Source organism: Eleginops maclovinus, chromosome 22 (assembly GCF_036324505.1).
Source record: "Eleginops maclovinus isolate JMC-PN-2008 ecotype Puerto Natales chromosome 22, JC_Emac_rtc_rv5, whole genome shotgun sequence".
NCBI classification, from domain to species: Eukaryota; Metazoa; Chordata; class Actinopteri; order Perciformes; family Eleginopidae; genus Eleginops; species Eleginops maclovinus.
In genome coordinates, this window is record NC_086370.1 from 6,901,328 (window position 1) to 6,913,417 (window position 12,090).

Sequence of the window (12,090 nt, forward strand, 5' to 3'; positions counted from 1 at the left end):
GCAACACACTCACCAGTTTACACACTGAGTTGTGTGTGTGTGTGTGTGTGTGTATAGTTAGAATAATGTCGCTAACACTATTACTAACTGGCTGGTTTTACTGACAGTGGCCATTATGTGGATGTCTCAGCATCCTCTTTTGAACACACTTGTCACGCTACTGACATGCCGCTCTCACGCTTGACATGCTTGACGCTGACTGGCTGAAAAGTGGTGTCTCTGAAACAGGAGCGTCGCCGGGGCTACAGCTTCACTTTTCTTGCCAAATAGAGAAAAGGCCAATTAGAGGATGCAGTTGTTCTTCTTTTATACGCTGCTCTGCTTTTGGTTAGATTTTGGAGTTCTAGACAATGAACCATTTCATGATTTAATGACTAAGCTGCTCAGGGAAGTCACTTTTACTACTGTATGCATTTTTGACCATGAACGGAATGAGGTCATTTGCCAGGGTGGGGATACTTTTTTGCCATTGTATTGAGTTTATTGCATGTGTTTAGATTTAATTGCGTGACTTTACAAAATGATTCACTCACTTACTCAAAGGCTACAAAGAGTGGTTTATTTTAGATGTTACTGCTTTCTTCAACAGTACCAGTGGATGAATTCTCACTCAAATATTGGTGATTTTTTATGGAGAGGAGGCTGGTGCTTGTGACGGGATGTAATCATTAATGGTATCCTCCTTGGCTAAACTGTAACCAGCTCAGGAGAGCCTCACGTCCATTAGTGGGTTTATGCTTTCTTCTGCGCAATGATCCGGTAACAAATGCGTTTCTGGATCATCTTGGCTAACTGTCATCATTTCAGAAAAGAGACGTTGCTTTGCGGTTTAAATCGATTTTTGATCGATGTTTTTCCTTTATATTGAAGAGAAGAAAAACATCTGAAGGGCCGGTACCTCCAACACTCAACTCAAACCAAAAACAATCTACATAGATAAATAGCAGAGGGAAAAGGGAATATATGCGTTTTGATTTTAGGGTAAACTGTCCCGTTGATGCTTTCTCTACGGTAAGACGCCAGACCAAATTACAAACGCTACAACTTAGCATTCCTCCACTGCTCACCGCCTCACCCTGCTTGTCACGTAATCCTCTTCACTGCAGTTATGTCATTTCACTCAATGGTCACATCCATTCATGCTAAAGTCATGCAGCACACACACACACACACACACACACAACCCCCCCCCCCCCCCCCCCCCGTTACGGCACATGACAGTATTGCTCTTGTTGTGGTTGAGTTTCTGACTCCCTCTCTGTGTCTCTGTTACAGGTGGAAGGGGTCGGTCTGTACTTCCGTCAGCAGCTCCTACAGTCCCGTCATCGTGGCGCCTTTGAACTGGCTTACGTGGGCTTTGTACGCCTCACCGACATGCTCTGCAGGTGTGTGTGTGGGTGTTGGGCTGAAAGTTAATACTGCTGAATGGCTGAGGGCATTAGCTCCCATTATGACTGAGTGTCAGTGTGCCTTGTTATTAGCACGTAGGCGAGTCCTGTCAGTATCACTCTTCAGGGATAATTTAGTTAATTACGTCAGGACTCGGTAAGTGGTGTTATTCATCATATGGAGCTCTCCGGACGGCAAACAGAGACTCACGGCATGAGAAAAATGTACCAGTTGATAACAGTGGTGCAGTGATGACGCATTTCTGAAGTTAGGACTAACTCAACTAAAAACTATGGGATTTCTTTCATTAGATTTTGGAATATTGCTATCTTTGGCTAACACATTTATGATACTTGGGTGTTTTGGTCAGCCGGGTCTACATGTTGACACTTTGTCATTTTTTAAGTATGAATGCAACACAAGAAGTAAAGAGCTAACGCGACGCATTACCTCAAGCTTTGTTTCCTTTTGACTAAGGATGTATAACTATATAAATGAATAGGTCAATCGACAAGGTACCAAAGGATAGTGTAATACAGGGGTATTACACAACTTTTATTTTTCGGCCATATTCCGTTACACGTTTTGAAGCTGCTAAGGCATCGGTTAAAAATGGGCCGATTCATAATGGGCATAATGGCCCCCGGGCAGAAGTTTGGACACCCCTGGTATAGTAGTATTCGTAAGGTATAGTATTTTTCGGGCCACCCTATTTAAAAAAGACAGGCTAACGGTTTTGTGCTAATTTTTTGATTGATAATAATAAACTTATCAGAATCTTGGGGGAATAAATAGTCCTTTAACTGCTATTTACAATATTATAACGGTGATGACAAAATTCAATTCAGCCTTCTAAATTTAACATTCAGTCAGATTTATTGTGTTGTGTGTGGAAAAACAACCCAAAAAACACCCTAAAACCCTGAGATCACGTTTTGTAATTTCCACATTAAACGTGACTTTAGTGACATGCACATACTGCTTCACACCCCGTCACGTGTGCTATTAATGGAAACCATCCTACTATTACCCTCCTGAGGGGAACAGAAACCATCTTTTAATTTTGAAGCCTCCCTGCCCTTCCTCTCCTTCGGGCTGCGGAAGATGTCTTCGGCACCACGGCAGGTGACGAGCCGCAGAAACCGTCTCAGCCGTGCTGACTTTGAACCACCCAGCGCCGAGCAGTTAAAACTAAACGCTCTTGTTTTGTTCTCCGACAGAAACCCCGTCTCGCGGTGTGTTGTGAAACGAGGGCCGACATTCTGGTGGTTGAGCGGAGGCAGTGTGTGTGTCCCGCTCCGGGCATGTGTGGATGGGAGTGTGTTGTTTTCAGGAGGGGAAGAGCAGTGTGTGCTCGGTATGCAGGCCGTGTGCTGGGTTATGGGGTGTTGATTGCGGGGTGCTTAACCGCGGCCTTTTTGATGCTCTGCCTGGAGACCTGGCTCTGATGTGTTCCTCTGTTTTTGCACTCTCACTGCGTCTCTGTTTCTCACTGTACCTTCATTTTACTCTCCTTTTCCATCCCTCACTTTCTCTCTTCTTTGGAAACTCCTGAACCGAGCTCGAGGTTAGAATGTTTATTTATAACGGCAATTGTTTAGAGCGGTGTTTCCTCTCCTTTTTTGCCAGATGCACCCCCTCACCCCCTGTAAGACGAACTCAGGTACCTTTTCATCCACAGTACCGCTATGAATGAAATGCGCAGGGAGTTTCAGTTTCAGTTTTTTTTTTTGCCTTGTTATTTTTTGCTCCGTCCACAGGCATGTGAGAAACATTTTCATAGCTTCCTCTAGGATGCGTGCTGGCGGCCTGGCATCTAGCCACTTTTTTTTTTAAGGTTTAGACCCAGAAACGTACCTTAACACGGCAAAATAAGGAAATCAAGACAGAGGTCAAAGTCTCAGACATGGCCACACACCTTCAGTGGGACATAAGTGCTGATTGACAGGGATGACTTTTGTATGAGTTTATACATTGTTTTGTAGTTTTTGGATGATCCTCCTCACTCTGCATTTTAACTATAGAAAATCTTAGTGGGTATTGGATTAGTTTTGCATTCATATTACTACCACGTTTGACATGGTAGGAGTACAACACCATTTGTCCATATATTTGACTTTGGCCCATATTTTTTGCTGATTTAGCTCAATTTAAACACATTTCCCATTACTTTTTGCTTTTCAAAGAATGTATCGATTACTTTAATGTAATTTTTTTTTTTTTTACTTTTAGTTATTTTTATCATTTCAACCATTTTGTTGTTAGTTTTAGATAATTATTCAAACCATTTATCCATTACTTTTAGCTGTTTCCACCAGTACTGTGACTTTACAGAAGTACCCGATGGGTTCAAGTACCCCTTGTTGTAAACAACTGGTGTACAGTTTATTCCTTACTAAGTGTGTTTGTCGGTGGCGATGTCTCTTTGTGTGTGGCGTCCCTCGTGTGTCAAGTGTGTGTGATGAAGTACACTAGAGTGTGTGGCAGCTCTGCCCCCCCCCTCGCTCTCTCCTCCACGTTGGATTGTTTTAATTCGTCCTCCTCGCTCTGCTGGCTCTTGTTAAACAGCTGCTTCCTACAGAACAGGGCAGAGTGGTTTCTAGCAGGTGTGGGTGTGTGTTTGCCAGACCTGCTTCTTGTGAGAGTAACAGGGGATATGTGTAACAAACTATACAGAAGGAATTGAATCTGTGGCATTAGAATCAGGAGTCGTGTCTGTTCATCCAAGTGTTTGAAAGCTTATCAAGTGCATTGCAAGGTCTTTCACAATTCATCCTACACTTTCTAAACTGGGTACCAAATTATCCACAAAGGTCTCCTCTATGAACCAAAACGACCAGGTGAATAACTGATAGAAACACTAATAAAGCAGTTTCTCCGACACTGTTTAGTGGACAGAGGCTCCAGAAGAGCTGCAAGCCAAGCTGTTGCTAACCTTAGCTGAGCTTTTTTTTGATAACTTCAGATTCCAAAATGAACTAAAAATGAACATGTTAACAACTCCAAAATCTGGATGAAAATGTATGAAAGCTTCGGGCAGAGAACCTTTACGCTATGCAAAGGGAATACAAAACTGTTAAAGGTGACCACTGAAGCCGTTAAAAGACCTTGAATCAAATTGTGTTTAATTCTGTTTCTCTAACAAATGAACTGTACAATGCAGTTATAATGCAGTAATGACGTTTTACATTAGATATTTAAAAAGTGCCAACAATTATATCTTGAAACTGTTATCCGCTCAAAAAATGGTATTTAATAAGTCAAATACATGATTACTTATTATTTCTGGATCTAGTATGGGTTGGATCAGTTTGGTCACATGAGTGTGAGGTGTGTGTGGGAGAGAGGGTGGGAGGGTCGCTGTACTCTTCACAGCTGGAGTATTCAGACTGTGTGTGCAAGTTATAATAAGGTGATAAGTCTTTATTAAAGCAAGATTTTTGTTCAACGCATTTTTGGATCAGCATTAGGCCCGACCTCAGCCTCTCAGCGACTTTGTTTGTTCTGCAGTCGCTACACAATCAAGAATTGAATTATAGCTGAGTCAACATGTGTGATTTCAAACTGATTCTTCTAATGTGATCATAAAAAAAAGCTTTGTGAATGCAAGTATGTGTAAAGTTACTCACTAAGAAAGAGAAGCTTATCTATGTGTGTGTGTTTCTGCGTGTAAGGAGTGGGAGTCCGGCCCTGCAGCAGCTTCCAGCCCGCTGGCTCTCTGAGGTTCTGGAGGAGGTTAAATCCAGCGACCCGTCGTCAAAGCTGTGTGCCACCCGACGCAGCGCCGGGATACCCTTCTACATCCAGGTGTGTAAACATGGTTGGTAACAACTGGGCGAAGTGTCCGAGCTTTCAAGGTGGACTCCGGATTTTGAAGAGGTGGCAAGAGGATATTGTTTTAATTGAAAACACTTCAGATCGCAGGAGATCTTGTCAGTGGAAAACACATTCCTCTGATTCAGTGTCCTGAGAGTGTATTCTGGGAGTGATGGCCACATTGGTTTGCTCACTGTTGGGGAATCTGCATACACTGATGCTGTGTTGCTGTTTGTGATCTTGTGGTGATGTTTAAGACGCACCTTTTTTTGTTATTGTCTTGGTTGCTGCCTTATTTGTTACTAGGCCTGTCACATTAAAAAGGCCTTAGTATGCTTTCTGGGGTTTTCTATTTCCTGTGTTATATAGGTTTTTGTGCATGTAAATGGTCTGGTAGACTAAAAATGTTCACGCCTGCCTGAAAAGCTTCAATTAGACTCCACACAGGGACATCACAATGTAGCACTCGCTTTTATTGGCCTGTCGCTCCAGCACATTGTACATGAAAGGCTATGAGAAGGGAGATTTATGACACATCTGTAAGTAGTTGACCAATCACAACACAGCCTGCCAGCTAACCAATCAGAGCAGACTGGTCTTTCAGACAGAGGGTGAAAAGAGGCACTGCAGCACAGGCAGTATGAGAAAAATAAAGAGCTTTATGAACATTAATGCATGGAGACATGTCACAGAAGAGACATAAATATGAAGCTGAAAATGAGCATAATGTCTGCAGAGCCTTCAGCTGCCCTGCACCCCCCTCTGGAACTCCCTCCCACCTGACATCCGGAATACTGAGTCTCTCCTTTTCAAATCATGTGTCAAAACGTATCTCTTCCAACTGGTATATCCACCCTGATCACATCACACGTCCTCTGTTTTTTATCGATTATATTATCTTGTTTTTGTGCTTTTGTTTTGTTGTTTGTGTACCTTGTACAGCATCTTGAGAGCCTTGAAAAAAATACTTCCAATAACAATAACAATATATACAAATAATATATATAATAATACATATATATTATATTATTGGTGGTCAGCGAACAAAGAGATCGATTCATATATATGATCAATATTGCATGTAATATAACTAAGCCTATGTCTTTTCACTTTAACCAAATCAAAGGGTTTCTGATCGCCAACAAGCAAAAAACTCTTTATTATTTTATTACAGTGGTGGGCCGTCAGGGCCAGCAAGGCCTTCTCTGCTGGCCTAAACATCATCAGAATATAAATTAAATTTTGATATATTTTTTCCACAAATACGTATTAAATTATTCCCCATAGTCTATTCTCTTCATTTTATAGCGTTCGTCTTGGCTGCGCTGCTTCCAGCCTCAGAACGAGATTTGGAGGGCTGGCCTTTATGTTAGAGCTTTTATCCAATCATATTTCAGCCATAATGTGTTGCTAGGGTCAAAGAAATCTGCCCTTAGGCCTTCAGAATCAACAGTGCGGGCGGCTGTAAGCTTAAAGTGAACGCAAACAAAACTGTGGCGTTAACCAATCAGATTTCGAGGTGGCGACAACGGGCCAGCTAGCAGGCGTATGCTAACGTTAGCACGTGCACATCTTCTGATTGGATACGCACTATTGAGAGGCAGAGCTAGGCAGTAGGCAGAGCCATACAGTCTATGGGCAAAGCTAGCAAACAGAATTAGAATTTGAGCGAGCTAATTTGTGTAGATTTCTACAAGCTATTTTTTTCAACCCACAATGGCTGAAGGAGGACAAGAGATCAATTTGGTAGAAGATATAATTACAACGCCATTTTCAAAACGAACTTTTCAAGTAAAGCTACACATCTTGAAAAGGGAACGACCAACTCCAACGCTAGCGAGCCTAGCACAGCAGGGAAACTACGAGCGGTACCCCTGGCTCACAGCCTCCGAGAGGCACTGCAAATTGTACTGCCGGGAATGCCTGGTATTTGCAACTGATCGATTTGGTGTTTGGAGCCACACTAAATTTGCAAACTTGAGTTGTCTAACCAAGGCAGCAGCGAGACACCAAAGCACAGCTGGGCACTTGGAAGCACTGGTGCTTTTGAAAAGCTTTGGGGACACCCGAGTGGATCTACAGCTCAACGAACAAGTGCCCAGGGAAACGGAGCTCCACAACGAAAGGGTGAACAAAAATAGGGAAATATTGAAAGACTGATTGATTGTGTCCTGTTTTTGGGTAAACAGGAACTTTCATTTAGGGGACACGATGAAAGCGCCGAGTCCAGAAACAGAGGAAACTACGTGGAGCTTCTTTCTTTTCGTGCTGAGAACAACACAGATTTGCATTACCACCTGTACACAAACAACATGTTTACTGGGACTTCAGGCAAAATACAAAACGACCTGATTTATGCTATTGCTGAAGTGATGGGAGAAGAGATCAAAATGAAGATTAAAAAAGCACCCTTTGTCGCTGTTATGGTGGACGAGACGTCAGATGTGGGTAATGTAGCACAGCTGGCACTTGTCCTGCGTTATGTGACGGACACAGGTGTCAAGGAGCGGTTTGTCAGATAATCTGATTAATTAAGTTAACTGTAAATATGCTGATGTATTGATTATAAATGCTTCAGAAATATTAATATAACTCTGTTGTACTTGACTATGTTAAGGTGATGCAACGCCCGGTTATACTGCGTTTCTGTCTAAATGTATAGTTTGTAGAGCCATGGCGTCATAATGATGGTATTAAGAGGTGGAATAATTCAGGTAGGACTGTGTAGGACATCACTGAAGGCCTAGGTGTGAAATGCACGGCCCGCCACTGTTTTATTATATACATAATATTATGCACCAATAGGCTATACCACACAAACTTTTTTATTGACGTTTTATCAGTTTATCAGATTTACCAAGGGGTTGGGTTGCTTTAGCCTACTCATTACAAGTGTTCTGAAAGGAGTCCAACTTGCCGCAGGTTTTACTGCATGTCCCTGTTCAATGTCGCCGCCACCACCACCACTGTCCTCAGCTATGGGAGCTAAGGAAGGCCCTGCCGTGGCAAACATATCACTAGTTTTGGCGAATTTGGCAGCGTTGGCTTGAAGAGCCAGCTTTTTCTTTCCTCGTAGTTTCTTTGCACCTCGTTTTCTGTCCATTTTCACAGATCCGAACAGATGACGTTACCGGCGCACCGAACCAAAGGGGGGAGGTGTTTCATGATATGATTGGGCGAGCCCGTGTCAGTGACGCAAATAACCAATGGGCCGTAGACCTTGCGCTGACTTTTTTTTTTTTGCCGAATGCATTACGCAGGCAGGACCAACTCCAAAGGGGTTGTTGTTTAACGATGTGACTGGGCCGGCCCAGTGTCAATCGGGCCGCTGATCAACTGGTTTTTTGGGCCGGTCAGACCAATAAATAAATAAAAAAATGTCGGGACTGTCGGCCCAAATAGCACTTCGGCCCACCGGGAAAATGCCTGGTATGCCAGATGGCCAGTCCGTTGGTGCTCTGAACTGTAATACGGTCATGTGACCGTTGGAATTGTTCAAATGAGATCCAAATGAAGGTGATGGCATGGATTGTAGCGTGTTGTGCGGATATAGTGAGGGTTATGGTTAGTGAACATTTTGTTTAGTATTGGAAATCCTGTGTGTGTGTGTGTGTGTGTGTGTGTGTGTGTGTGTGTGTGTGTGTGTGTGTGTGTGTGTGTGTGTGTGTGTGTGTGTGTGTGTGTGTGTGTGTGTGTGTTCGTTCCTGTTTACGTCTAAAATATGTGCAATCAGCGGTTCTGGGCATGCCACTGGTGCACTCCTGCTGGAAGAACATGGAGTTTCTTAATCCATCTGCCTTCTTTTCTCAGAGACATGCTTACATAAAGACACACACACACACACACACACACACACACACACACACACACACACACACACACACACACACACACACTGTCCTTTGCTTGACCCCCTCATAGTAGTCACGTCCGGCACACCTCTTACAGTGTGTTGTAATCCGTGACTACCTTAACACTCCACTGACTCTGACTGTTTTTCAGCTGCTGCTCGCCCCCCCACTTCCTCTGATTACTGATATTAAATTAGACATGTTTTATCATAGCAGTAATTTCAGAGCTGGGCGGCTGTCTCTTGTGGTTAACGGCACGTTGGCGGCACCGCTGACATCACCGACTCTTCTGTTCCGGTGCCAGTTTGAATTTAGCCAGATTTGAGTCTTGATTTTAAAAGTTTGTACCTTTCTGGAACTTGCACACGTCAGCGGCGTGCCTTTTCTGGATTATTTCTGAAATGTTGTGCGATTCATAGTCAAGTTTATTGCCAAGTAGGTTCACAAATACAAGATATTTGCTCTGATATGTAATACACAAACACAGCAAGAAATAACTTACTAAAAATATTACTATTTAAATGTTTAAAAATACACAAAAAAGTATGAATAAGAAAAATAAATACTCAAAAGTGTAAGAAAAAAAAGGTAGATGAAAAAAATATGTACAGTGGGGCAAAAAAGTATTTAGTCAGCCACCAATTGTGCAAGTTCTCCCATTTAAAAAGATGACAGAGGCCTGTAATTTTCATCATAGGTACACTTCAACTATGAGAGACAGAATGAGAAAAAAAAATCCAGGAAATCACATTGTAGGATTTTTAATGAATTAATTGTTCAATTCCTCTGTAAAATAAGTATTTGGTCACCTACAAACAAGCAAGATTTCTGGCTCTCACAGACCTGTAACTTCTTCTTTAAGAGGCTCCTCTGTCCTCCACTCGTTACCTGTATTTATGGCACCTTTTTGAACTCGTTATCAGTGTAAAAGACACCTGTCCACAACCTCAAACAGTCATACTCCAAACTCCACTATGGCCAAGACCAAAGAGCTGTCAAAGGAGACCAGAGACAAAATTGTAGACATGCACCAGGCTGGGAAAACTGAATCTGCAATAGGTAAGCAGCTTGGTGTGAAGAAATCAACTGTGGGAGCAATTATTAGAAAATGGAAGACATACAAGACCACTGCTAATCTCCCTCGATCTGGGGCTCCACGCAAGATCTCACCCCGTGGGGTCAAAATGATCACAAGAACGGTGAGCAAAAATCCCAGAACCACACGGGGGGACCTAGTGAATGACCTGCAGAGAGCTGGGACCAAAGTAACAGAGGCTACCATCAGTAATACACTACGCCGCCAGGGACTTAAATCCTGCAGTTCCAGACGTGTCCCCCTGCTTAAGCCAGTACATGTCCAGGCCCGTCTGAAGTTTGCTAGAGGGCATTTGGATGATCCAGAAGAGGGTTGGGAGAATGTCATATGGTCAGATGAAACCAAAATAGAACTTTTTGGTAAAAACTCAACTCGTCGTGTTTGGAGGAGAAAGAATGCAGAGTTGCATCCAAAGAACACCATACCTACTGTGAAGCATGGGGGTGGAAACATCATGCTTTGGGGCTGTTTTTCTGCAAAGGGACCAGGACGACTGATCCGTGTAAAGGAAAGAATGAATGGGGCCATGTATCGTGAGATTTTGAGTGAAAACCTCCTTCCATCAGCAAGGGCACTGAAGATGAAGCGTGGCTGGGTCTTTCAGCATGACAATGATCCCAAACACATCGCCAGGGCAACGAAGGAGTGGCTTCGTAAGAAGCATTTCAAGGTCCTGGAGTGGCCTAGCCAGTCTCCAGATCTCAACCCCATTGAAAATCTTTGGAGGGAGTTGAAAGTCCGTGTTGCCCAGCGACAGCCCCAAAACATCACTGCTTTAGAGGAGATCTGCATGGAGGAATGGGCCAAAATACCAGCAACAGTGTGTGAAAACCTTGTGAAGACTTACAGAAAACGTTTGACCTCTGTCATTGCCAACAAAGGGTATATAACAAAGTATTGAGATGAACTTTTGTTATTGACCAAATACTTATTTTCCACAATCATTTGAAAATTAATTCATTAAAAATCCTTCAATGTGATTTCCTGGATTTTTTTTTCTCATTTTGTCTCTCATAGTTGAGGTATACCTATGATAAAAATTACAGGCCTCTCTCATCTTTTTTAATGGGAGAACTTGCACAATTGGTGGCTGACTAAATACTTTTTTGCCCCACTGTATATCTTCAGTAAATCAGAATTTAAATTGGCAAGGCTGTGCTAAATGTATCTGCTTAATAAAACCTTAAACATCCCCAGCTGAAAATATAATGCAAAGTCAAAGTAAAGAAGAACCGAGAAAACACCGGAGATAGGAGAAATACTCTTATACTTAAGGATAAGTAAAAGTACCAGAGTGTAGGAATACTCTGTCACAGTAAAAGTCCTGCATTCTAAATGCTCCTAAAGAAAAAGTAGAAAGTACTCTCATCTAAATGTACTTAAAGTAGCGACAGTAAAAGTAGTCATTGTTTGATTGGTCCATTTCAGAATAATATCTCTGATATGTTTTATAATTATTGATCATTAAAGTGTTCTCAGAGCTGGTAAAGGTGCAGCTAGTTTGAATGACTCTGTATACTGCAGGGTAGCTGCTGAATTTACTCCAGGTGAACTAAAGTCTGATTTAAGGGCTGATTATATTTACCATCATTAATCCTAAGTAACTGAAGGTATAAAATAAATGTAGTGGAGTAAAAGTACAAAGTAGTATAAAACAGAAATACTCAAGTAAAGTACATCGCTTGAGTAAATGTACTTCCCATCTCTGGAAAACACATATGGGGGATTTACGATGAGGGTGAAGGGGGACAGCTGATAACAGGGAAGAAGAGAGGAAGCAGTTTTCGTCGGCTTGGCAGAGCGTCGGGTTGCATTCCTCCACACAGAAAGACGGAGTCAGATCCGGGAAGGCTGGCTCCCACTCGCCTCACGCTTCCTCCTCACCTTCCTCCACCCCGAGAGTTCATAAGATCCAGACTGTGCCTCCTCCTCCTCCAT

The 12,090-nt window shown here is 42.6% G+C and overlaps 1 protein-coding gene across 2 annotated transcripts in view; it reads left to right on the plus strand.

Moving 5' to 3' along the window:
- The window catches only part of thada (THADA armadillo repeat containing), a 113,449-nt gene that overhangs the window by 22,255 nt on the left and 79,104 nt on the right, over positions 1 to 12,090 (plus strand). For both annotated transcript variants that reach the window (XM_063875566.1, XM_063875567.1), the window contains exons 22-23: positions 1,276 to 1,385; positions 5,064 to 5,196. In XM_063875566.1, coding sequence (XP_063731636.1) covers positions 1,276 to 1,385; positions 5,064 to 5,196 — 243 coding nt within the window. The remainder of the gene's footprint in view (positions 1 to 1,275; positions 1,386 to 5,063; positions 5,197 to 12,090) is intronic.